The sequence below is a fragment of the Bufo gargarizans genome, chromosome 2 (assembly GCF_014858855.1).
Source record: "Bufo gargarizans isolate SCDJY-AF-19 chromosome 2, ASM1485885v1, whole genome shotgun sequence".
Classification (NCBI taxonomy): Eukaryota; Metazoa; Chordata; class Amphibia; order Anura; family Bufonidae; genus Bufo; species Bufo gargarizans.
This window is the reverse complement of record NC_058081.1, coordinates 15451131-15477041: the sequence shown is the minus strand read 5'-3', so window position 1 is coordinate 15477041 and position 25911 is coordinate 15451131. Positions and strand designations below refer to the sequence as shown.

Sequence of the window (25911 nt, the reverse complement as noted above, 5' to 3'; positions counted from 1 at the left end):
ATCTGCAGGGGAGAATGTTCTTGAGTTACCCAAAATGCCCAGAATCAAGGCTAGACATGGGATGACAAGGATCCGGGATCCCATGCTAGCCCGGGTAAGAGGTAGCACAATATTGAAACCTGAGACTGGTAAAATAATAAAGGCGCTGGACAGTCGTGCGGATAAGGACTATCTGCTGATTTTCACTGAGCGTGAGACTCCAATGAGAACAGGGACATATGAATTTGATATTACAGATACTCTCATGTATGAGGGAGTATTGGGCCGTGATATCGGTTTGTTGCTGTGGGGTAAGGGAGACACTTCTGCAGATGGTGACAAAACTCCTGCAGAACCTGTACCTGTCCCTTTAAGTGAAGGTCTAAGGGAGCTGCACTTTGACCTGCATGGGGAAAGAATATTGACCATTGGAAACAATGGTGCTGGTCAAGTGCAAAGTGATGGTGACAAAAGTGTGGAAATGCATAAGGAAAATGTGATGTCATATGAAATATGTGGTGACAGTGATATATCTTTTCCGTTGCAGGTTGTGGTCAGGGGAGAAGCGCCCCCTGGTGGTAAAAATGTAAATGATGATGAAACTTTATTTTCTGCATCTGCTATGTTTCATGAAGCACAATATGATGTAATCAAATGGTTTGAAGACATGCATATAAGTAGTGTGGAGCAAAGCCCAGCTCCAGCTCGGTGTTTGAAGGTGCAGGAAAATATGATGGGGTTAGAGGGTGTACCGCACGTACCAGAGGTGGAAATGCAGTGTCCACAATATTGGTTGGTTACTAAGGAAGTGTCCCAGGTGGGGATTAGCTCATCGGTGCCCCTAGAGGTCAGAATTAATAATGACACGAGCGGTATAGGTGCCGTATGTTCTTTGACCGATAGCAACCCAGAGAATGAAGCTACCATGTCAAGGTCCTGCGAAACAAAGGTGGTTACTCTCTCTCCTCACGCTCCCTAGAAACGTTAGAGACGGGACTAGCTGTCTTTACAGAGCAACTGAAGAAAGTTTCAGAAAGAGAATGGTGATACTCCTACATCTGCTGCAGCAGAGCCGAGCAAGGAGCAGCTCGAACCGGAGGCCCAAAAGCGGAGCACTTCCCACAAGCTTGTGCAAAAAGCTGAAAAAAAACTGCTGAAAAAAATGGAGTTGGTGGTTCAGCGCCTGGGGAAACAGGAGAAGTGTGACTGGCTCCTAGCTGAAGAGAATTGCATCTCGGCTCGATATGGTGAAAAACGTGACCAAACAGAGACTGATGCTTGGGAAAAGGAGACCAAGGCCCTCTCCTTGGCTAGAGCCCTGGAAGAAGCGCTTGAGGAGCATGCTGAATTGGAGAGGCTGAACAAGCAACTCAGAGCAGAGACGGAAAATCTCATGAGCTTAAAAGATGAGTTGGAAAAACCTGAAGAGGAGAGTTCTCTGGAAGACGTCAAGAAGCCAGAGCCTGTTAAAAATGGGACTGGAGAGGGTGGCACTGTGGCGCTGGCTGTGGCAGAGAAGATGGAAGATGCTTCTGCTAAACCAGTTGATGGGGCTGATCTGGATGCCGAAGACCACAGACCCGTGGTAGCGTGTAACCTAGGCCTGGAAGACATCCCCTCTGCATACAGGGCCTTCCAAATAGCCAGCAGGCTGCTGGGGAAGAAGCACGAGGAGGTGAACGATCAGTTTTCGGATCCGGGCTGTTACGATGGGCTGTATCTCCTGACACCTCCACAAAAGGAGAACAGTGTCCTGGGTGAGCCTCTGGAGAAAATTACAGAAGACGAGGAGTCTGCTGAAGACCCTGGTGCCTCCTGCCTCGATGAGAAAGAGGGGGAGGGGTTAACAGGGCAAGTGTATGGTGCCATGTCCGAGAAGGATGAGAAGGCCAAAGAGACTGGAGACTTTAAGAAGACAAAGACTGAAAAAGTTAAGGCCGATGTGTTGGTTGACGTGAAGTCCCCAGGTGCTACAGAGACCAAAGTTAAGCCAAAGGGAGCCGCGGCCGAAGTGGAAAAAGCCACTAAAGAAAAACTGCCATAGTAGCTGGGGTAACTACTGCTGGAAAAAGGAAGAAGTAACCCTGATGCACGTAAAAGAAGCAAGTAGGGGCAAACATGCTCTGCTGAAGGAGCCCTGCAAAGCAAAGGAGAAAGTGTCGGGATATGACCATGACTGGGAACAGTTCAGGCAAGAGCTGCAGCAGTCCAAGAAAGTACGTGAGGCGCATGTACAGGAGCCAGAGGATCTAAAAAGAGAGAGAGATCAAAATATACGACAGTGCATCATTATCACTCAGGAAAGAGTAGGAAAAGAGTATCTGGCCATGAGATGGGCACATGAGGCCTTTAGGCACTTTCGGTTAGGCAAGATGTTGGTTTTGGTGATAAACCAAGCTCTGTTGGCATGGGTCTGGCAGAACAAAGGGAAGGTATGTGTCACCGAGGTTCCTGGCCTCGGTGAAATAAGAACCGGTAATTTTCTGTGTCAGCGGCAGCTAGTGCTCGCTGACACTGTGTTACTTAGTGTGGCTGTAAAGCCGATCTGGGCCGATTCTTATTGGGAGCAGCCAAGAGCAGGGTGGGTGGCTGTTCCCCACGTCCAGGCCAGGTGGATGCCCTCTCACCAGCCTCCCCTGGTTATGCAGGTGTTCACCCTCAGGGGCTTGAAAACAAAGGGGGGGGGGGTATGTGCGACAGTGACAGGTCTCACACAGGTAAGAAGCAAGGAAGGGGTGGATAGTTTGGTCCACACTCCTATTCCACCACAGGCGAGACCAGCTGGAGGTAATCAGGCTGGCACAAAGCACCTCCCAGGGTGTCAGCAAGGGGGGGAGTGTGTTACCTGTGGACAGAGGCCTGGAGGCTCTGTCTGTGTGGTCTCAGCGGGGCAAGGCTGAGGTACCACAAGGCTGGGAGATAGCCTGTAGTTGGGTGACGAAGCGACGCCTGGGAGGGTCGCAGGGCTATAGTCAGGCGGACTACTAAGCCCCAATCCCCCACAAGAGACACTGGTCTGTAGGCAGTGGGCGTACTGTGCTCTGTACAGCCAGGAGGCTGTGGGACATTGGCTGACCAAGCCGCACGTGTTCACAGGGTGTGAACTGTAACTTAGGTGAGTCAGGAAACTCTGTGTTAGTTAGAGACCAGCCGGGCAGGTGTTTATTTTGTATTATTTATGTTTGGTTTTCTGATGCACAATAAATGCACTGTTGGGACATGAAACCTGGTGTCCTGAAGACGATTCTTGTGAGAATGAGACGATCCCTTACAGGCCCATGAGAAACGTTTCATTGAATTCAATTATAAAATGTAGAGCTCAATCTAAAATGTTCGCACCAATAAAATAAAATAAAATCTTCTGAGAAAAATAAAATAAAAATCCTCAATGCGCATTATAAAAAAAATTAAATGAAATATCATACTCCATACATATTCACATTTTCATTTATTCATTTCTTGCTGCATATCCACACACAGCTCATTACCACACCCTTATTTCTGGAGTACAGACTGCGCACACAGCTCATAAGCATCCATTGGTCTTCAGAACTTCAATCATATTCAACACAACTATGATTTAAAGGGAACCTGTCACCGGGATTTTGTGTATAGAGCTGAGGACATGGGTTGCTAGATGGCCGCTAGCCCATCCGCAATACCCAGTCCCCATAGCTCTGTGTGCTTTTATTGTTTAAAAAAAACGATTTGATACATATGCAAATTAACCTGAGATGAGTCCTGTCCCTGACTCATCTCACATACAGGACACATCTCAGCTTAATTTGCATATGTATCAAATCGTTTTTTTACACCATAAAAGCACACAGAGCTATGGGGACTGGGTATTGCGGATGGGCTAGCGGCCCGCTAGCAACCCATGTCCTCAGCTCTATACACAAAATCCCGGTGACAGGTTCCCTTTAAAGCTGCATTCATTCACAGTCCACTGACTGAGTTGACTCTCAGGTACATATATTTCAAACTATGTAGTCACACAGCTTTCCTGGATACAGATACACACACCACACCCAGAATTGCTGATAATCTCTGTTGCTGTTCTGTCATTCTTTCCAACGCCTTCTGGTCTCCAATCTGTAATCATTCAAAATCTTAGACAGCTTTACAAGTTATAATGGTAAAACAATTTTTGTTAAATCCAAATCATCTTATATGCCACGTGGTCTTAATCAATTAGTGGTGCACATATATAATAATTTTCCTTGACGCTGGGTTCAGACCTGAGCGTTCGCGATGGAGCACTCTGTATGCGCGATTGTACGGGCGTTTGCAATCGCGCATACAGAGACAAGCGAACGCCCATTGTCGCGCGTTCCCGCTAAAGTCTATGTACGGGAACGCGCGACAAGATGCCCCAAAGAAGCACATGTACTTCTTGGGGCGTCGGGCGTTTTACAGCGCGATCGTACGCGCTGTAAAACGCTCAGGTGAGAACCATTCCCATAGGGAATCATTGGTTCTTGCCTGTTGAGCGTTTTACAGCGCGTAGGAACGCGCTGTAAAATGCTCAGGTCTGAACCCAGCCTTAAGTCTGGGTTCTCATATTACAATCAGCTGCTTGGGAAAGAAGGAAGAAAAATTATTAATTACACATATCCCATACTCTCTTACTTACTCCTCATACCTTCTCCCTCTCCCTTCTTCATAGTCACTTTTGCATTGTCAGAATCCAACATCTCTTATCTAAGGAATGTTTGCCTAGCAAACTATATGTCTCTTATGTCTTCTAGGCTAAGCATGGGGAATGTAATCAGTCCACCACAGCCGTCACCCCCCTTTCCTGACTCTTATCACTCAAGGATTAATCCAGCTTTCCTGAGACTTCAGCAAAGGGATTAACTCATAGCTAGACAGACTACAAGGGGGATGGGACTATACAATACCACTATCTGTTTGTCTATATCCCTTAACAGCCCAGACACAGGTAGGGCATTGTTCAAGCTCTGGTGTCCAAAGTCTGCAAGCTCTTACTTCACAGAGTCTTACAGATTTTCACTAGAATCTGCTCAGTTCTACAACTTTCAAAAGAACTTTGCTAGATTCGAACAAGCCTACTACAGTTCCACTCACAGCTCATAGCAGATTTGCACAACACGTACAACCGTAATAATCTGCCTGCAGATTATTAATTCCAGCGAATGCCCGGGTTCCCATTTGAATTGGTGGGTCCAAGCTACCCTATCTCTATGTAACACTAGTCTAAATGGGGTGGAGACTCCATTGATCATGCTATAACCCATGGCTGTCTACCCCAAAATAACACATGACCGACACCCCAGAGTGTTCAAGAGAAATAGGCAATCATACTCACATCCTACCTAGAATGGAGGCCTGGTGGAGTCTTTTGAGACAAGGTGGGTAGCATAATTTTAACCTGTTATCCCCTCCTCCAGTGTGCATCATGCATGTGTCTGAGATCACTCAAGAATGTGGTCTTATCAGCACAATGGGGGATGGTTTTATCTCTCTAAATCACTTCATTACAAGGGGAAATTATAAGCTATTACAGAGTACAGAGTATTAAACAGAATTAAAGGGGAGAACCAATCAGTCACTTAAAATACAACCAAAGGCAAGTCAAAATGTCTTTTTTTTCAGGACCTTTGGGACCCACTATGGTATCAGGACCTGACTTACTATAACTGACAGTATACAGTAAATGAAATACAGTTCTATGCAAATGCAATATAGCAATAGATGGGGCACAACCAAATTAGAAGTGCACATAAATGAGGTAATAGCACAATAAAAGTTAAAAATCTAGAAAAAAATGAACTTTTTAAAACAGTAAAACAATACTAATGAGCGATGTGCATGGACTTTAGATATGTCCTGTCTAATTAAGATAAGCAGGGGAAACCAAATGCCTTTTCTGTGCTTTACTTATTGATTCAGGGAGAAAGTAGTGGGGGGACGGAGGATTGGTTTGGGAGATGTAGAGGAGGAATGTGGTGTTATGTGATTTTATGTCAATGAACAATAGTAAAGGTTTTTCATATGAAAGACATCACTGAATTTAACTAGGTGCAATATTTACTATAAAAACCTGTTAAACGGAGAATAATCATTTCATATAATAACATTTAATTTCTAGAAGAAGAAGTGATCCCACCAAATCCACATCAATAACTGCTCAATTTTGACATAAAGATGGGGCTGACATTAATGGAGGTCCTGGTGAGGGCTCTGAAGAAGCTGGAAGACTTAAGTTTCCAGAGATTCATAGAGAAGCTGAGTGTCTGGGAAGTCAGAGAAGAATATAAGGAAATTCCTAACGATGAGCTGACTGGGAAAGAACCAGAAAAAGTCGCTGGTCTCATCAATACATATTACAGATATGCCTATGGGGCTGAGCTGACCATGGCTGTTCTAGAGGATATAGATGAGAAGAAAGTCCGGGAAGAACTCCAGCAGGACCTAAGGATCGGTAAGAAGTTACAATGTGCATCTGACTGTAATATTATGGCTGATTTGTCAACGCGAGCGATCCAGAGACAAGTTTCCGGCCTCAGATATTGGCTAAAATGATGTCACTCCAATACATGTTGGCCGCAGTCTAGAAGGAGATTCACTTTTTTTATTTTTTAACTCTTCTCTTCCACTTTCTTTTAGGACTCATATACATTAGGGCTCATGTATAAGGCTATGAAGCTGTAATGGGTTTCCATAGAGGTCCATGAAGTATCTACTATATAGATGGAGCGTGTATAACTTTTTTTTTTTTTTTTGGGGGGGGGGGGGGGGGAATTGTACTGCACTGAATCCAACAGAAAATAAAAATATGAAGATAGAAAAGAAGGTGCTCTCCTCCAGAAGCATTGCATCTCCTTACCTAGGTCCTTACACGTGACACCCAACACAGCACACAAATGGTGTATGGCTCAACACTAAAGAACTGGACAATATCAGTGCACTTCCTTCTCTGTGCACATGAGCCCTTCATTTTCCTACTTGGTAGAGTAACGTGGTTTTCTTGGTTTTATATTCACAGTGGATATTCCAGGACATGGACTTGGAACAGCAATGTTTACAGGTAAGAGGATCATAGTCAAAAATGTCCGTTCTTATGGCTTATGATTTGCTATAATTAATTTACTGAATGACCAATGTCATTTGTTACACTGGTGTCTTCACAGACAGTAGAAGGTTGTCTGGGTCTCCTGATGCATCAAGGCCCATGTGTACAGTAACTGCTACAGATATTAGCTTAGCTCAGATTTCATTAAAAACACCAGTTTTCATCAAATCTGTTTAATACAATATTACAACATGCTAGTGAAACCATTGACAAGCCGCAATTCAGCACCCAACCACTGGGTGTCCCCACATTAACAGATACAGTATAGACATCTTGTGACAGAATATCTCTCTCAATGTTATGTTTTGTGATAACATTACACATCTAGGGATATGTTGGCCCATGTGGAAAAGGAAGGAGATGTCTGACTCTCTACACTCTGTGTCGGAGGTCCATTTATGTTGTATCAGAAATTTCTTAGAATGATTTACAATAATTTTTTTTAATGAAAATGTCAAGTTTGAGCTGATCAGTATTTCTCTGCACAAAATGTTTTCTTCACTTACTCTTTCATAGAATTTTATGTAGCGCTTGCTCATCATTTCAAGATCCCTTTCTGATGCCATTGAGTTTATCACTATACCATGCCGCCTCATAACGCCTGAACAGTGTAGAGGAAAAACAGAGAAATATTAATGGTCAAAGCTGAATAGTAGGAATGCAGTGTGTTGATGGTAGAAGATCATCATGGTGTGGCATGACTATGAGGGCTGCCATATTGCCTGTGCTGTTCTTAACATATGCTTTACAGCAGTTCCCACAGGCACAATGGCCTGGAAGGGACCTTATTGACTTCCATGGGATAGTATTCGAGGCATGCTCTGTGACATGTGTAGTGGTCAGGAGGGAGCAGATGAGCTGTGATATGACCGATTGTGAATGACGGATCCTGTGTTATCTATATAGAGGTGATATCTGTCATTGTAACCCTGTCTGTGATGATAATGAGAAGACTGCCACACTGGCCCCTACATTCATTTTGGGAGCTCCACGGTGCCCCTGTTCTCATCATCAATCTAATAGTTAACTAAACTTTTACTTGACTTTTTCCATGGCTTTTGTGAGATGATATCACGCTGCAGCAGGTTATCAGATTAAAGTTAAGGATTATTGTTTCTGATGGTGTTAGATGTAAATGTGTCCCTGAATGGTAAGAATGGAGAAGCAAAGAGTTACCAGTAGAAGTCAGACGGGAAATTCTGTTATTATGTATTTCGTGCTTTACATTATCAGTCATATACTATAGCCTCAAATATGTACAATAAGTGACATCTTTATCATTGGAGTTGGTAGAGGACCCAGATTTAGTTGATGGGTCCCCTTACAAGTTAAAGGGGTTGTTCGGGTTCAGAGCTGAACCTGGACATACCCATATTTTCACCCAGACAGCCCCACTAAGATGAGCATCAGAGCATTGTTATAATATATCTTATCAGATGGTAATGCTGTATCTGTGATGTAGAACCATCCTCTATCCTCATATGAGTAAAATTAGTTCTCTTTATATCTGTATATTTTTTTTATTAAGCTTTCTAATTGTTGATATTTTGAACGATCTGGAAGTAAAATAAATTTCAAGCTGAAATACTGTGAAAATTCCTGTAGTGAACTATATAAAACATGGAGAATGTCCCCAGTCATGTCATGATCTCGTGTCTTTCTCCTTCATCTCTTCTCTCGCTATACAGACAAGGTAAACTTTATAGACAATCACCGATCAGAGCTTATAAGAAGGATGACAGATGTAGATCCAGTTCTAAATGACCTCCAGGACCAAGGTCTCCTGACTCGGGAACAATATAATGACGTGATGGAAAACATAACTTTAGAGGAGAAGATGGAAGATCTGTGTGCTATTATCAGACACTTGGAGGATACTGAGAAGTACACGGCTTATACAGTGCTCGAAGAACACAATGAAAGACTCGTAAAAGGCTTGGAAACAGAGGACACAAAGTGGGGAGATCTTTGGCCATGTGTCACGGGTAAGTCTTGTGCAATAGGTGATACTCATAACATCATCTTTAGATAGAGGATGATGAACTCTCTGAAGAATATGTAACTTAAAAACAGAATCATTAAAGGGGAATTATGGGATCTGTCTTGATGGTGTCTCCTTAATGTGTGATCAGTATGGTCCTCACCCCAATGATCCTCAGATCGCCTTCACTATAGTAATGGCATATCGGTCATTTTGATTTTTTTCTGTTATGTCATTCACAGTATGGGATATTTTTTTTTATATTTTAATAGTTCAGACATTTTGAGACCCAGCATTGCCCATGGTATTTTTTTTTTATAATTGTTATATATATATATATATATATATATATATATATATATATATATATATATACAGTACAGACCAAAAGTTTGGACACACCTTCTCATTCAAAGAGTTTTCTTTATTTTCATGACTATGAAAATTGTAGATTCACACTGAAGGCATCAAAACTATGAATTAACACATGTGGAATTATATACATAACAAAAAAGTGTGAAACAACTGAAAATATGTCATATTCTAGGTTCTTTAAAGTAGCCACCTTTTGCTTTGATTACTGCTTTGCACACTCTTGGCATTCTCTTGATGAGCTTCAAGAGGTAGTCATTTAGATGCCATGGTCACATGTGGCATCTAAAGGGTTGAATATTTGTGATCGGCATTATCGCCAGTCGCAGACATTAGCTCCAGGCCTCTGTTGATTGAAACAGTAGGAACTTGCGAAACTTTGCTCGCTAGCAGACGCCATATATAAAATCCCTCCTTCTGCTGAACATGTACGACGAGGGGTTAAAGTCTAAGTGTCAAATAAGATGACTTTTCAGAATAAGCAACAACCTGTGTAAAATATCTCTGACCATTACATGACTTGCGTCTAGCAATGTTTATACATTTTCTCCTTTGCATGCTGCATCTGTAATTCTCAATTGTCTCTGAGTTTTTATCGAGTACTCAGAAGCACCATATCTGACATTGTAAAGTATTGCTGAGCAGCATGAATGTGAATGAAGCTCCTAGGGTGAGAAATCATTTTTACTAATAGATGCCAAGTCATGTTTGCTTGTTTCTCTCTGCAATTCTTCCCCTCTCCTCCCCATAGACTTCTATGGGATAATATAATCTGATCCTTCAGTGAGCAGGCAAACAATTTTTTTAAAGTCTGATTTATTACACATTTCATACAGTAAGTTAGTTTACAAAATGGCGAAGGAAGAAAATAGTTGATAATTTGAGAAAAAGGCGTTTTCTCTTATCGGATATATTAAAGCTTCGTATGTGTTATTTATTTATGCAAAGTTGCAAAAGATCTGCTTGTGTGGACGGGTGGCAGACTATTGTCTTACACTCATGAGGTAGAAGCCAATTTTCTCATTTTAGGGAAAAAAAAAATCCTTCCCAATCAGGCAATCAAGATAACTCCCTAATAAAACTACCCTTCTCCAGAAATCTAGTAACTATAACCTGTAACAATATTACACTCCAGAAATACATCCAGGCCCCTCTTGAACTTTTTTAGTAAATTCACCATCTCCACCTCCTCAGGGCTCATGCCCATGACCGTCCGTATTGCGGCCTGCAAACATGCGGCGGCCCAACTGTCGGTGTCCGCAGCATGGGCCCGGCCGGCACACGGTCAGAGAGTTCCATAGTCTCACTGCTCTTACCGTACAGAATCTTCTTCTATGTTTGTGTACAAACCTTCTTTCCTCCAGACGCAGAGGATGTCTCCTCGTCACAGTCACAGTCCTGGGATAAATAGATGATGGGAGAGATCTCTGTACTGACCCCTGATATATTTATACATAGTAATTAGATGTCACTTCTGTCGTCTTTTTTCTAAAATGAATAACCCTAATGTTGATAATCTTTCAGGGTACTGTAGTTGCCCCATTCCAGTTATTACTTTAGTTGCCCTCCTCTGATCCATCTCCAGCTCTGCTATGTCTGCCTTGTTCACAGGAGCCCAGAACTGTACACAGTACTCCATGTGTGGTCTGACTAGTGATGTGTAAAGTGATAGGACTATGTTCTCATCATGGGCATCTATGCCCATTTTGATGCAACCCATTATCTGATTGGCCTTGGCAGCAGCTGCCTAACACTGGTTTCTACAGCTTAGTTTGCTATTCACTAAAATTCCTAGGTCCTTTTCGGTGTCAGTGTTACCTAGTGTTTTACCATTTAGTATGTACGGTTGACTTGAATTATTCCTTCACAAGTGCATAACCTTACATTTGTGTCACAACCAGACAGCTGAGAAGCTCTGACAGAAGCCTTTCAGAACCATCTCCTTGAGTTTTCTTTGTTGTGGTGTTCAGTTCCTCATCTCGTTAGCCTCTCTCAGCTGTCATGTAGTTGGACTGATTGCATCCTTTTAAATTCCGCCCCATAATGCATTACTGGGTGGCTTTTACTTCTTCCTGGAGTGTGTGTGCATGCTGATCCTGTTTTCCAGTCTGCTACAAAGTTAAGTGCTGTACATTTATCTGTTATTTTCTGTTTGCTGGATCCCAGGTGACCCTGACTCCCTCCGTGTCTGGTGTAGGGAGCCGGTGGTCGTGTCCCCTCACTATTGTAGGGTGTTCAGGGGTTATATAGTCGAGGTACGTGGATATGCAACCATCCACCTTTGGGATCTTTGCATAGGCTGAGCAGCCAGGGAAAGTGCCAGGTCTTGTGCAGGGGTCTCCCTTTTGGTTCCTTAGCTTTGGATCCACTCAGTCATATATGCATTTTGCTTTGTCTTGTTTCCTGTACACCGTCCGTGACATTATAAGCCGACAAATCTGTCTCAAGCATGGATCCGGTTTCACTTTTGGCTGAACGTCTTCAGGGTCTTTCATTGGAGTTAGCTGATCTCCGCAGGACTTTTTCTCAGCTTCAAGTGACCGGTTCAGCTGGCGTTCATGGAGTTTGTTCTGAGCCTAAGATCTCACTCCCGGATACGTTTTCCGGGGGTAGTGAGAATTTTGTGCGTTTTAGAGAGGCTTGCAAACTCCATTTTCGCCTTCTTCCCCATTCCTCTGGTGATGAGGAACGGAGGGTGGGAATCATTATATCGCTGCTCAGGGGTAACGCTCAGTCTGGGCCTTTTCGCTGCCGGAGGGGGCACGGCCCCTCCGTTCAGTGGATGAATTCTTTTTAGCCCTGGGTCAGATATATGATGATCCGGATAGTATTGCTCTGGCTGAGTCTAGACTACGTCTCTTATGCCAGGGTACACAATCCGCAGAGATATACTGCTCAGAATTTCGGAGATGGGCAGCTGATACTGGTTGGAATGATGCTGCACTCCGAAGTCAATTTTGCCATGGTCTTTCAGAGGGATTGAAAGATGCATTTGCCTTTCATGAAAGGCCTATTTCCTTGGACTCTGCTATGTCTCAGGCCGTTCGTATTGACAGGCGTCTTAGAGAGAGAGGAGAGATCTCTCCTTCCTGTCATACTCAGTCCCAGGACAGTGCAGCGTTCCCATTCTGTGTGCAGGGGTCTCAGTCGCTGTCAGCCCCTTCTGAGCAGGAGCCCATGCAGCTGGGGTTGATTGCTTCTGACAATAGAAGATTCAGCCCGCATGGGAGGGTTTGTTTTTGTTGTGGCGGTATAAATCATTTGGCAAATGTTTGTCCCTCTAGGAGATTCAGGCAGTTCTCTGGGAGTAATTGTCATGGTCTTACCTCCTTGCTGTTCCCTTCGTTTGACATGTGCTGGCGGCCATCTTGGTTTCTGGGTTTTCTTGTAGCCTCCCACCCTGCGGCTCCTCCTTCCCACTGGGAGGAGCTGGATGCCTAGCTCATATATATAGGAGGTCTGTGGCTTCAGTTCCTTGCTTGGTCCTCCTGTGTTCACATGCTTCCAAGACTGCTGCTGCTTCTGGTTCCTGATCCTGGCCTCGTCTGACTACCCCGTTGGTTCCTGATTCCGGCTTCGTCTGACTACCCCGTTGGTTCCTGATTCCGGCTTCGTCTGACTACCCCGTTGGTTCCTGATTCCGGCTTCGTCTGACTACCCCGTTGGTTCCTGTTCCTGGCTTCGTCTGACTACCCTTCTGGTTCCTGACCTCTGTCTCCGCAAGACCCTGCTTCGGTTTAGCCATCCGTTCGGACTTTGCTACGGCTTGCTCTTCAATAAAACCTTCTTATTTTCCACTTATCTCTTGTTGTACGTCTGGTTCATGGTTCCATGACATTAGGACCAAGCCATGAATTCTGACGGTACAGGGCCACCCTCGCTACCTACGCTGGTTGCCAGACTTGATCAGCAGGATCACCTGTTGGGTCGGTTCGCTGTGGCGTTGCAAACCCTGCTTGAACGCACGGCTCATTTAGCTTCCGTTGCCGATGGGTCGGTTGTCGCTCCTGGGCCCGCTCCTACTGCCGCTCCGGTTGTTGCGCCAGAGTCTACCCTGACACCTGTTGCTGCGCCTGTGGGGTTTCAGGGTATGACCGGTTCTGCCCCCCTTCCACAGCGCTTTGGGGGAGAGCCAACTCAGTGCCGAGGTTTCCTTAACCAGGTGGGCATTTACTTCGAGTTGCTGCCACATGCCTTTCCTACTGAGAGATCAAGGGTGGGCTTCTTGATCTCGCTGCTCTCGGACAAGGCCTTGGCCTGGGCCAGCCCTTTATGGGAGAACAACAATCCGGTGGTTGCCGAGTTTTCCGGTTTTGTTGCTTCTCTTCGGAAGGTATTCGATGTGCCGGCTCGTGCTGCCTCTTCTGCGAAGCTCCTTATGTCCATCAGACAGGGTTCACGATCCGTAGCTGAATACGCCATTGAGTTTCGTACCCTGGCAGCAGAGGTGGGCTGGAATAATGAGGCTCTGGTCGCTGCTTTCTCTCATGGTCTCTCGGATGCCTTGAAGGATGAGGTTGCAGCTAAGGACCTACCAGTGGAGCTCGAGTCTCTTATTTCTTTCCTGATTTTGATTGACACCAGACTCAGGGAGAGACCTTCCTTTAAGGAGAGCCTGCGGAGGTCTCCTAACAGATTGGCGCCTACGTTTGCTGTCCCACCCGTGCCTCCCTCTCCTCCCACGCCTCCTGGGGATGACTTGTCTGGGGGTGAACCCATGCAGCGGGGGTTTGCTCGCCTGTCTGAGGGGGAGAGGGTACTCCGGAGACGCGAGGGCCGATGCATGTACTGTGGTCTCGGTGGGCATTTTCGGTTGGCATGTCCGAACCGTCCGGGAGAACGCTCGCACCTGAGGTCCTGTCGGGGGCAGATCTTGGGTGGAGTCTCCTCGTCCCCGGTTTCCCGTGTTGACAAACCACTGATCACGGTTGTCCTCTCCTGGGTCGGGGGCTCGGTGACGACCCAGGCGTTGGTGGACTCTGGTGCTGGTGGTTTGTTCATTGATAGAGTGTTCGTTGCCGCCAATTCCATTCCTCTGCAGCCTCGAGGTTCCCCACTGGCTCTTGAGGCGATAGACGGCAGACCCCTTCTGCCGCCACACGTGACTCATGAGACCCTTCCAGTGGGGATGGCCATTGGTGCCGTTCACAGAGAGTCGGTCTGTCTCCAGGTTATTTCGTCTCCACACTACTCGGTGGTCTTGGGGTACCCCTGGCTCCAGAAGCATAATCCGACTTTCGATTGGAGATCGGTCGAGATCCTCTCGTGGTCACCGCAGTGTGGGGCTAGTTGCATCCATGGGCCTGTCAAGTTGCTGTGTACTTCCTCGGACTCTCTGTTGCCTCCTGAATACGAAGAGTACCGGGATGTATTCGATAAGGTGCGCGCGGTTGCCCTACCTCCGCACCGCCCATACGATTGTGCCATAGAGTTACAATCCGGTGCCGTTCCTCCTCGTGGCAAAGTCTATCCACTGTCGGTAGCGGAGAATGAGGCCATGGAGGAGTACGTGAGGGAGGCGCTTTCACGCGGACACATTCGCAAATCCTCGTCCCCGGCAGGGGCTGGATTTTTCTTTGTGAAAAAGAAGGGCGGCGAGTTGAGGCCTTGCATCGATTACAGGGGTCTCAATCGCATCACGATCAAGAACGCTTACCCGATACCCTTGATTTCCGAGCTGTTCGATCGCCTCAAAGGGGCCACGGTCTTTACCAAACTCGACCTGAGGGTGGCATATAACCTGGTAAGGATCAAGGCGGGCGATGAGTGGAAGACCGCGTTTAACACCAGGACCGGTCATTATGAATCCTTGGTTATGCCCTTTGGGTTGTGCAATGCGCCCGCAGTCTTCTAGGAATTCATCAACGATGTTTTCCGTGACCTGTTGCAGCAGTGTGTGGTGGTCTATTTGGATGACATCTTGGTATATTCTGAATCCATGGAGGCCCACATTATGGATGTCAGACGAGTGTTGCAACGGTTACGAGAGAACAGGCTGTTCGGTAAGCTTGAGAAATGCGAATTTCACCGATCCCAGGTAACCTTCTTAGGTTACATCATTTCCGCTGAGGGGTTCTCCATGGATCCTGAGAAGGTTTCGGCTGTCTTACAGTGGCCCCAGCCCAGTGGTCTCCGTGCCCTGCAGCGCTTTTTGGGCTTCGCCAATTATTATCGGAAGTTCATCAGGGACTTTTCTATGCTAGCCAAGCCTCTCACGGATCTGACCAGGAAGGGCAGTAATCCGCAGGTCTGGCCGCTCGAGGCCATCCGAGCTTTTGAGGCTCTAAAGTCCGCCTTTGTGTCGGCTCCGATTCTGTCGCATCCCAACCCTGGGTTGCCTTTTGTCCTCGAGGTGGACGCGTCTGAGACGGGAGTAGGCGCCCTCCTGTCTCAGCGTAGAACACCAGAGGGTCCTCTGCTTCCTTGTGGGTTTTACTCCCGGAAACTGTCTTCCGCGGAGTGCAACTATCAGATTGGTGACAGGGAGTTATTGGCCATCGTGCAGGCCCTTAAAGAATGGAGGCACTTGCTCGAGGGCTCGGTGGTTCCGGTTCTCATCCTGACGGACCACAAGAATCTGACCTACCTTTCTGAGGCCAAGAGATTGACACCACGTCAGGCCAGATGGGCTCTGTTCTTGTCACGTTTTAATTACGTGGTCTCCTACCTACCCGGCTCCAAGAACATCAGAGCGGATGCCTTATCACGGCAGTACTCCGAGCTGTCCGGGGAGGAGTCGATTCCGACTACGGTCATACCCCCGAATCAGATCCTGGCCGCTATTCGCACCAGCCTGACTTCTCCTCTGGGTGAGCAGATTTTGGCGGCTCAATCTGGTGCTCCCTCTGGGAGACCCAACGTCAGATGTTTTGTGCCTGAGGAGTTGCGCACTCGGTTGTTGCGAACCTACCATAACTCCAAGGCCGCGGGGCACCCTGGAAAGAATCAGCTGTCCTGGGCGGTTTCACGTCTGTTCTGGTGGCCTTCTCTACGTTCCGACATCGCCGCATATGTAGCGGCATGCTCCGTTTGTGCCCAGAGTAAGTCCCCTCGGCACCTTCCGTTGGGCCTTTTGCAACCCATAGCCACCGGGGAGCGTCCATGGTCACACCTGGGGATGGATTTCATTGTGGACCTCCCTGCATCCTGAGGCCATACGGTCATTCTCATGATTGTGGATCGGTTTTCCAAAATGTGCCACTGTGTTCCTCTCAAGAAGTTACCCTCTGCACAAGAGTTGGCCTCGATTTTTGCCAGGGAGGTCTTCCGGTTGCACGGTTTGCCCAAGGAGATTGTGTCGGATCGGGGGAGTCAGTTTGTGTCCAGGTTCTGGCGCGCCTTTTGCTCCCAGTTGGGGATTCATCTCTCTTTCTCCTCGGCCTACCACCCTCAGTCCAATGGGGCCGCAGAACGATCCAATCAGGCCTTGGAGCAATTCCTTCGTTGCTATGTCTCCGATCACCAAGACAATTGGGTTGACCTCCTGCCTTGGGCTGAGTTTGCCAGGAACACGGCGGTGAACTCTTCCTCTGGGACGTCTCCCTTCATGGCCAATTATGGGTTCCAACCTGCCGTGTTACCGGAGGTATTCTCTCCCCAGGATATTCCGGCTGTGGAGGATCACCTTTCCGTCCTACGTGCTTCTTGGGTACAGATCCAGAGGTCCCTTGAGGTCTCTGCGCAGCGCCAGAAACTCCAGGCTGATCGCAGACGAGCGCCCGCTCCTTCCTACCAGGTCGGAGACCGCGTATGGTTGTCCACCCGCAACCTCAACCTTCGAGTGCCCACTCCCAAGCTGGCGCCTCGCTTTGTTGGTCCCTTCCGAGTGCTTCGCAGGGTAAACCCGGTAGCCTATGCCCTTGCGCTTCCTCCTGGCATGCGGATCTCCAACGTGTTTCATGTCTCCCTGTTGAAGCCACTGGTGTGTAATCGTTTCACTTCCTCGATTCCTCGGCCTCGTCCGGTCCAAGTGGGCAATCGTGAGGAGTATGAGGTGAGCAATATCCTGGACTCACGCCTGGTCCGCGGCCGGGTGCAGTTTTTGGTCCATTGGCGTGGTTATGGTCCAGAGGAGCGTTCCTGGGTTCCCTCCGCAGATGTCCATGCTCCGGTCTTGCTCCGAGCCTTCCACGCACGCTTCCCTCAGAAACCATTCCTTACTCCGCGGAGGAGGGGCCCTTGAGGGGGAGGTACTGTCATGGTCTTACCTCCTTGCTGTTCCCTTCGTTTGACATGTGCTGGCGGCCATCTTTGTTTCTGGGTTTTCTTGTAGCCTCCCACCCTGCGGCTCCTCCTTCCCACTGGGAGGAGCTGGATGCCTAGCTCATATATATAGGAGGTCTGTGGCTTCAGTTCCTTGCTTGGTCCTCCTGTGTTCACATGCTTCCAAGACTGCTGCTGCTTCTGGTTCCTGATCCTGGCCTCGTCTGACTACCCCGTTGGTTCCTGATTCCGGCTTCGTCTGACTACCCCGTTGGTTCCTGATTCCGGCTTCGTCTGACTACCCCGTTGGTTCCTGATTCCGGCTTCGTCTGACTACCCCGTTGGTTCCTGTTCCTGGCTTCGTCTGACTACCCTTCTGGTTCCTGACCTCTGTCTCCGCAAGACCCTGCTTCGGTTTAGCCATCCGTTCGGACTTTGCTACGGCTTGCTCTTCAATAAAACCTTCTTATTTTCCACTTATCTCTTGTTGTACGTCTGGTTCATGGTTCCATGACAGTAATAAAGAAACAAAGAGGAAAAAATCTTTTAAAAATGTTCCGTCTGTTACTATTGGCAGGGTTGAGGCGGAAATTGAAGGTTTTCCGTTTGCTTGTAGTTCCCGTTTTGTCCTGCCTGCTAGGGTGGCGCTAGAGAGCAAGAGCATTTTTTGTGAGATTTTTGTGGATAGTGGAGCAGCGGTCAAACTCATTGATAATCAATTTGCAATAACTCATGGTTTCCAGGTGTGCACTTTGGGAAAGGATATTCCTGTTTTTGCTATTGATTCCGCTCCACTTTCTCAGAAATCATTAAAGGGCATAGTTCACAATATCCGTTTAATTGTGAGTGATGCTCATGTTGAGGATGTGTCATGTTTCGTCCTTAGCGGTTTGCCTACTCCTCTAGTGTTGGGGCTACCCTGGCTCACTAAACATAATCCCACCATTGATTGCCAAGCGAGGCAAAATAAATGGTTGGAGTGACTTTTGCAGAGAGAATTGCCTCACGACATCTGTTTCTGAGGTTGCTACTAAGACTGTACCATCTTTTCTCTCTGAATTTTCGGATGTCTTCTCTGAGAGTGGAGTTCAGGATTTTCCCCCGCACAGGAAGTACGATTGCCCTATTAATCTCATCCCAGACGCCAAGCTGCCTAAATCTCGTTTATACAATCTTTCCCAACCTGAAAGGATCGCTATGCGTGCTTATATCTCTGAGAGTCTGAGAAAAGGACACATACGACCCTCAAAGTCACCTGTTGCCGCTGGTTTTTTCTTTTGTTAAGAAAAAAGATGGTTCTTTAAGACCTTGTCTGGATTTCAGGGAGCTGAACAGTATCACTATTCGTGACCCTTATCCGCTTCCTCTGATCCCGGACCTGTTTAACCAGGTTGTTGGGGCTAAAGTCTTTTCCAAATTAGATCTAAGAGGGGCATACAACCTGGTCAGGGTCAGAGAAGGAGACGAATGGAAGACGGCCTTCAATACCCCTGAGGGCCATTTTGAAAATTTAGTTATGCCTTTTGGTTTGATGAATGCCCCAGACGTTTTTCAACATTTCGTGAACAGCATTTTTTATCATTTGATGGGAAAATTTGAATTAGTGCATTTGGATGACATTTAGATTTTTTCTCCTGATTTAAAAACTCATAAGGAACATTTACGTCAGGTCTTGCTCATTCTGCGGGAGAATAAATTATATGCAAAACTGGAAAAATGTGTGTTTGCGGTTCCAGAAATTCAATTTCTGGGGTTTCTTCTCTCCGCTTCTGGTTTTCGCATGGACTCCGAGAAGGTCCACGCTGTGCTTGAGTGGGAGCTTCCTGAGAATCAGAAGGCGCTGATGCGTTTTTTGGGCTTTGCCAATTATTACAGGAGGTTTATTTTGAATTATTCCTCTATTGTTAAACCACTCACTGATATGACCAGAAAGGGGGTAGATTTTTCTTCTTGGTCGGTAGAGGCGCGTAAGGCTTTTTCTAATATCAAGGAGAGTTTTGCTTCCGCTCCCATATTAGTGCAACCTGATATTTCTTTACCCTTCATAGTTGAGGTTGATGCTTCTGAGGTGGGTGTGGGTGCGGTCTTGTCTCAGGGTTCCTCTCCTGCCAAATGGCGACCGTGTGCCTTTTTCTCGAAAAAACTCTCCTCCGCAGAGAGAAATTACGATGTGGGAGATAGGGAATTGTTGGCCATCAAGTTGGCTTTTGAGGAATGGCGCCATTGGCTAGAGGGAGCCAGACACCCTATTACCGTGTTTACTGACCATAAAAATCTGGCCTACTTGGAGTCAGCCAAGCGTCTGAACCCGAGACAGGCCAGATGGTCTTTGTTCTTTTCAAGATTTAATTTTGTTGTCACGTTCCGCCCTGGGGTTAAGAATGTGAAGGCAGATGCCCTGTCACGTTGTTTTCTGGGAGGCGGGAATTTTGAAGACCCGGGTCCCATTTTGGCTGAAGGTGTGGTGGTCTCTGCTCTTTTTTCTGAATTGGAGGCAGAGGCGCAGGCAGCCCAGTCAGAGGCTCCTGATCTTTGTCCTCCTGGGAGGTTGTTTGTGCCTCTCGCTTTAAGACACCAGAATTTTAAGGAACACCACGATACGGTCCTTGCTGGGCACCCGGGGGCAAGAGCCACACTGGATCTCATCGCTCGGAGATTCTGGTGGCCCTCGCTTCGTAAGTCGGTTGAGGGTTTTGTGGCAGCCTGCGAGACTTGCGCTTGTGCCAAAGTCCCTCATTCACGGCCGTCAGGTCCTCTCCTTCCCTTACCCATTCCTTCCCGTCCTTGGACACATCTGTCCATGGACTTCATAACGGACCTGCCTCGTTCCTCGGGGAAGACTGTGATTCTGGTGGTGGTGGACCGTTTTAGCAAAATGGTGCATTTCATCCCTTTTCCTGGTTTGCCCAATGCTAAGACGTTGGCGCAGGCATTTATTGATCACATTGTCAAATTGCATGGTATTCCTTCAGACATAGTCTCTGATAGGGGCACGCAGTTTGTTTCCAGATTCTGGATGGCTTTCTGTTCTCGCTTGGGGGTTCGGTTGTCATTCTCTTCTGCTTTCCACCCGCAGTCGAATGGCCAGACGGAGTGCGTCAATCAGAATCTGGAGACATATCTGTGCTGTTTTGTGGCAGAGAATCAGGAGGATTGGTGTTCTTTTTTGTCCCTTGCTGAGTTTGCTTTAAATAACCGTCGTCAGGAGTCCTCTGATAAGTCACCATTTTTTGGTGCATATGGGTTTCATCCGCAGTTTGGGACTTTCTTGGGAGAGGGGTCTTCTGGTTTACCTGATGAGGACAGATTCTCCTCGTCTTTGTCATCTATTTGGCAAAAGATTCAGGATAATCTAAAGAGCATGAGTGAGAGATATAAGCGTGTGGCAGATAAGAGACGTGTGCTTGGTCCGGACCTGAATGTTGGTGATCTGGTGTGGTGTTCTACCAAGAATATCAAATTGAAGGTTCCCTCCTGGAAGTTTGGTCCTAGGTTTATTGGGCCTTACAAAATACTGTCTGTCATCAATCCTGTTGCCTACCGTCTTGATCTTCCTCAGACTTGGAAGATCCATAATGTTTTTCATAAGTCTTTATTGAAACCTTATGTTCAACCCATTGTACACTCGCCTTTGCCTCCTCCCCCGATTATGGCTGATGGGAATCTTGACTTTCAGGTCTCTAGGATTGTGGATTCTCGTCTTGTCCGCGGTTCTCTCCAGTACCTTGTTCATTGGGAGGGTTATGGTCCTGAGGAGAGGATGTGGGTCCCAGTGACGGACATTAAGGCCTCTCGTCTCATCAGGGCTTTCCATAGGTCCTATCCTGAGAAGGTGGGTTCTGAGTGTCCGGAGTCCACTCGTAGAGGGAGGGGTACTGTCACAACCAGACAGCTGAGAAGCTCTGACAGAAGCCTTTCAGAACCTCCTCCTTGAGTTTTCTTTGTTGTGGTGTACAGTTCCTCATCTCGTTAGCCTCTCTCAGCTGTCATGTAGTTGGTCTGATTGCATCCCTTTAAATTCCGCCCCATAATGCATTACTGGGCGGCTTATACTTCTTCCTGGAGTGTGTGTGCATGCTGATCCTGTTTCCCAGTCTGCTACAAAGTTAAGTGCTGTACATTTATCTGTTATTTTCTGTTTGCTGGATCCCAGGTGACCCTGACTCCCTCCGTGTCTGGTGTAGGGAGCCGATGGTCGTGTCCCCTCACTATTGTAGGGTGTTCAGGGGTTATATAGTCGAGGTACGTGGATATGCAACCATCCACCTTTGGGATCTTTGCATAGGCTGAGCAGCCAGGGAAAGTGCCAGGTCTTGTGCAGGGGTCTCCCTTTTGGTTCCTTAGCTTTGGATCCAGTTAGTCATATATGCATGTTGCTTTGTCTTGTTTCCTGTACACCGTCCGTGACAATTTGTCAGTATTAAACCTCATCTGCCACTTATCTGCCCAAGCCTCCAATCTATCCAGATCCCTCTGTAGTATATACAGTATACTGTCCTCTGTAATATATAATATATATATATATATATATATATATATATATATATATATCTTATACTGTTTTCTGTAGTATATATACAGTATACTGTCCTCTGTAGTGTTAATATATTTATATATATAACAACAAAGAGAACAGGTACCACAAAATACCCAAAATATCAAAAATGTATTAGACATAAAAACATACATATAAATACAAATCTGTAGAGACTATACAAAGTGCCCACAGCGGCAGCTCACACAGATTCCATGGTATAGCATTTATAGGAATAACCTATCATATCTACAGCAACGGTATTCAGGATCTACATAGCACATGTCTAAAACCCAGTATCTATCACAATAACTGTCTAACATATGCGATGCAGGTGTAGCCGATGTAAATGGCACATATAAGATCTCTCTCTTACCCGATATCTCGCTGCGTGTGTGTGGGCTGTCGCTGTCTGGCGTGGTCCTCCACGCACGTTTCGCGTTAGCTTCTTCAGGGCATCCTCCTGAATGTGTACATATTTAGGAGGTACACACGTGCAAGCACCAGGTGGTGTCGATCTAGTTAATTGATTTCTATATATATATATATATATATATATATATATATATACATATATTATACTGTCCTCTGTAGCAAATATATCTCCACATGTCTGGCCAATAGCTGAGTCGTCAGCTTTTTTCTGAAGTTACACCTAATGTAAGACAGTAGTGATTATTCCAGACTTTAACTCAGTAGAAGTATACATTTTTCACAGAGGTAAAACATTGATGTAATTAGTACAGTTTGTACTGAAACTTTCTTTTATATATTTTTTTGTTAAAATAAATTGTGTGAGATACACGCTGTAATGCAGGTGGTCCATGACTTTAGACAACTCCTCTCTCCTGGTGGGGATGGCTGCTGGAGTACTCGGTGTCTCCACTGCTTCACACTGCTGGCTCCTCACGACATTCTCTACCTGGATCCTGGTTCTCGATCCCTTAGCATGCTTGGCAGTGTTAATGTTCCCTGGGGTATATACAGTAAGGCACCATCTTTTATGAGACAGTGCTTGAGCACAGTTCTTAGCTTTTCTAGTCCTGCAAAGGTGCACTATTGTATGTTTTGATCTACCATGCTGTGGCACCAGTCCTGGTCTCTGCCTGATCAAAATATTGACCCTGTTACACAAATTTTGACCTCTACTTGGTCACTTTGTTGACCTTGCACCTTCTGCCCTCACTCATTGTCGGTTTATCATATTTCACAAACCTCTGACCTCTGCCTGGTCACCTTATTTACCCTGTGCCTCCTGCCTTGACCCATTGTCAGTTTACCATGTTACATGAACTCTGCCTTCAGCTTGCCCTCTGACCACACTTCTGCCTTTTCACTTGGTTCCACACACTGGTATCTTTTGACCTGGTGGCCCCTGCAATAAAGTGCCAGTTTTCACCTTCCTCATATTGTTATTATTCATGGAGACGTTCTCAGACACAATAAGATTAGGATCATACCACATTTAAAACAATGCATGGTATAAACAGAACCTAAACTATTATCCTCATCATTCTTGTCCCTGAAATCAATAACATTATCTTCATCTCAAGTAAACTATTAAGTCATTGATCCTTGTCCCCCCTTTCTGATTCTTGTGTTTCTTGTCTCTATGACAAAAAGCCACAACCATCAGCCGACTAAGAATATAAAACATGTCCTTCCAGTTATAGGTGCTTCATCAGCATTAGAAGAACCTGGTAAGTGTAAATGTGACCTGTGCCCATTTCTCCACATGGAGCTCTCCTCCTCTGCATACAAAAAGTGAAGAATATAGTTATCTCCCCAAAACGTTATTCTCAATATTCCAAAAGCTAATAAAAAATAAATAAATTGTGGAAATCAGAAGAAGCAAATATCATATGTGTCATTAGCAGCCTCAGCTGGTGGAGAACTTGGACACTTACCAGTTGCACCAGTTCATCCGTTAGATGAATTTGTCCTTGATTCACTTTCATCTATAAACTTCTGAAACCCTGATCTACTCATGCTCTACCTCTGCTTATTCTGTTATTGACCAATTACAGTCTGGTTTCTACAGAAAATCCTCTAAAGTGTCAAATAATAATAAAAATAATCTTATATAGCGCCAACATATTCCGCACCACTTTACAATCAGGGGGTTCATGTACAAACAGAGTCATAAATAGCAGCAAACAGTTAAACAACTGAAACACAAGGAATGAGGGTCCTGCTCACAAGAGCTTACAATCTATGAGGAGATGGAGGAGTCACAAAAGATAATAAGTGCTTGATTTGTGCAATGGTCCGACCATCTTAACACAATAGGGGAGTAGATATAAAGCTGCCTGAGCCGTCACTAGCCGATATCTGTAGGGCCTCTGAGTACAGGGGTGTGGATACTGATGGATCAGGTCCGAACAATGATGCTGAAGGGAGAGTGGAGGGCGGTGAATTGAGGAGAGTTAGATCAGGAGATGCTATAGGCTAACCTAAAAATATATGTTTTTATGGAGCGCCTAAAACTGTGGATGTTATGAATGTTGGAGACAGGAGTGAGATATTTGGATTATGGTGTCATAAGTCATTGGCTGAATGGAGGGAACGGGTAGGATGGTAGACAGAAATAAGGGAAGACATGTAGTTTAAATTGAATCCTGTCCTGTATGGGCAGCCAGTGCAATGACTGGCAGAGGCATCTGATTAACGGCTAGACAGATAGATCAGCCTGGCTGCTGCATTCATGATAGATTGGAGAGGGCAGAGTCTGATGAGGGGGAGGCAAATTAGTAATTATGTCCCTCACAATGTGTGGCACTACCATAACCCTTAGCCAGCACACCTTCTGGTTTGGGGTTATGTTTGACTCAGATCCTTGTTTAAATGGATGCTTTCCCTGTGTGAGGGTGCCTAAGCTTTAGGTACTGTAACTTTGCTAGTTTCTGTGAAGGTGAACTATTTTACATTCTGATTTGCCATGTGAAACCTCTGCCTGTTTACTGTGTTTGATCCTCCACTGTGTGACCTGACTTCTGCCTGACTCCTGTATTGACCTGGTGCTGTCTGCCCAAATCTTTAGAATGTTAACTGGATGCAACATACTCTGCCTGCCCTGACCTTGGCATGTCCACTGACTAGGATTTTGCACTTCTCCTTTGGTACCACACACCAATCCATTTTGACCCACATATTGTAGGTAAGCTGTTGCTAAACGGAGACTACTTGTGGAGATAGTGGCCTGATGGTTCCCCTGCAGTGAAGATCAGATCCTTGTAGAGGGATTACCTGGAAGGCCACTAAAACAAAGCCCTTAGGAGTAGCCCCAAGCCAAAGCCATTCTGTGGCACAGTGGGTCCACATCTACTATGTTATATTACATATGTTGATTAGAGATGGCCCGAATAGTTCGCCGGCGAATAGTTCCCGGCGAACATAGCTTGTTCGCGTTCGCTGCGGCGGGCGAACATATGCGAAGTTCAGTCCGCCCCCTATACATCATCATTGAGTAAACTTTGACCCTCTACCTCACAGTCAGCAGACACATTCCAGCCAATCAGCAGCAGACCCTCCCTCCCAGACCCTCCCACCTCCTGGACAGCATCCATTTTAGATTCATTCGGAATCTGCATTCACAGAGAGAGGAGGGACAGTGCTGCTGCTGCTGATTCAATAGGGAAAGCGTTAGCTAGGGCAGTGTTCTGTGTCCACAGACTCATCTGCTGTGAGGACAGCGTCCAGACAGCACCCCAAAAAGCCCTTTTCAGGGCTGGTACATCAGTGTGC

The 25911-nt window shown here is 46.2% G+C and overlaps 1 protein-coding gene across 3 annotated transcripts in view; it reads left to right on the top strand.

Annotated features, from left to right (window-relative positions):
* The window catches only part of LOC122927080, a 216483-nt gene that overhangs the window by 16623 nt on the left and 173949 nt on the right, over window positions 1-25911 (top strand). For all 3 annotated transcript variants that reach the window (XM_044278654.1, XM_044278655.1, XM_044278653.1), the window contains exons 2-4: window positions 6095-6427; window positions 6992-7033; window positions 8767-9063. In XM_044278654.1, coding sequence (XP_044134589.1) covers window positions 6151-6427; window positions 6992-7033; window positions 8767-9063 — 616 coding nt within the window. In that variant the 5' untranslated portion in view covers window positions 6095-6150. The remainder of the gene's footprint in view (window positions 1-6094; window positions 6428-6991; window positions 7034-8766; window positions 9064-25911) is intronic.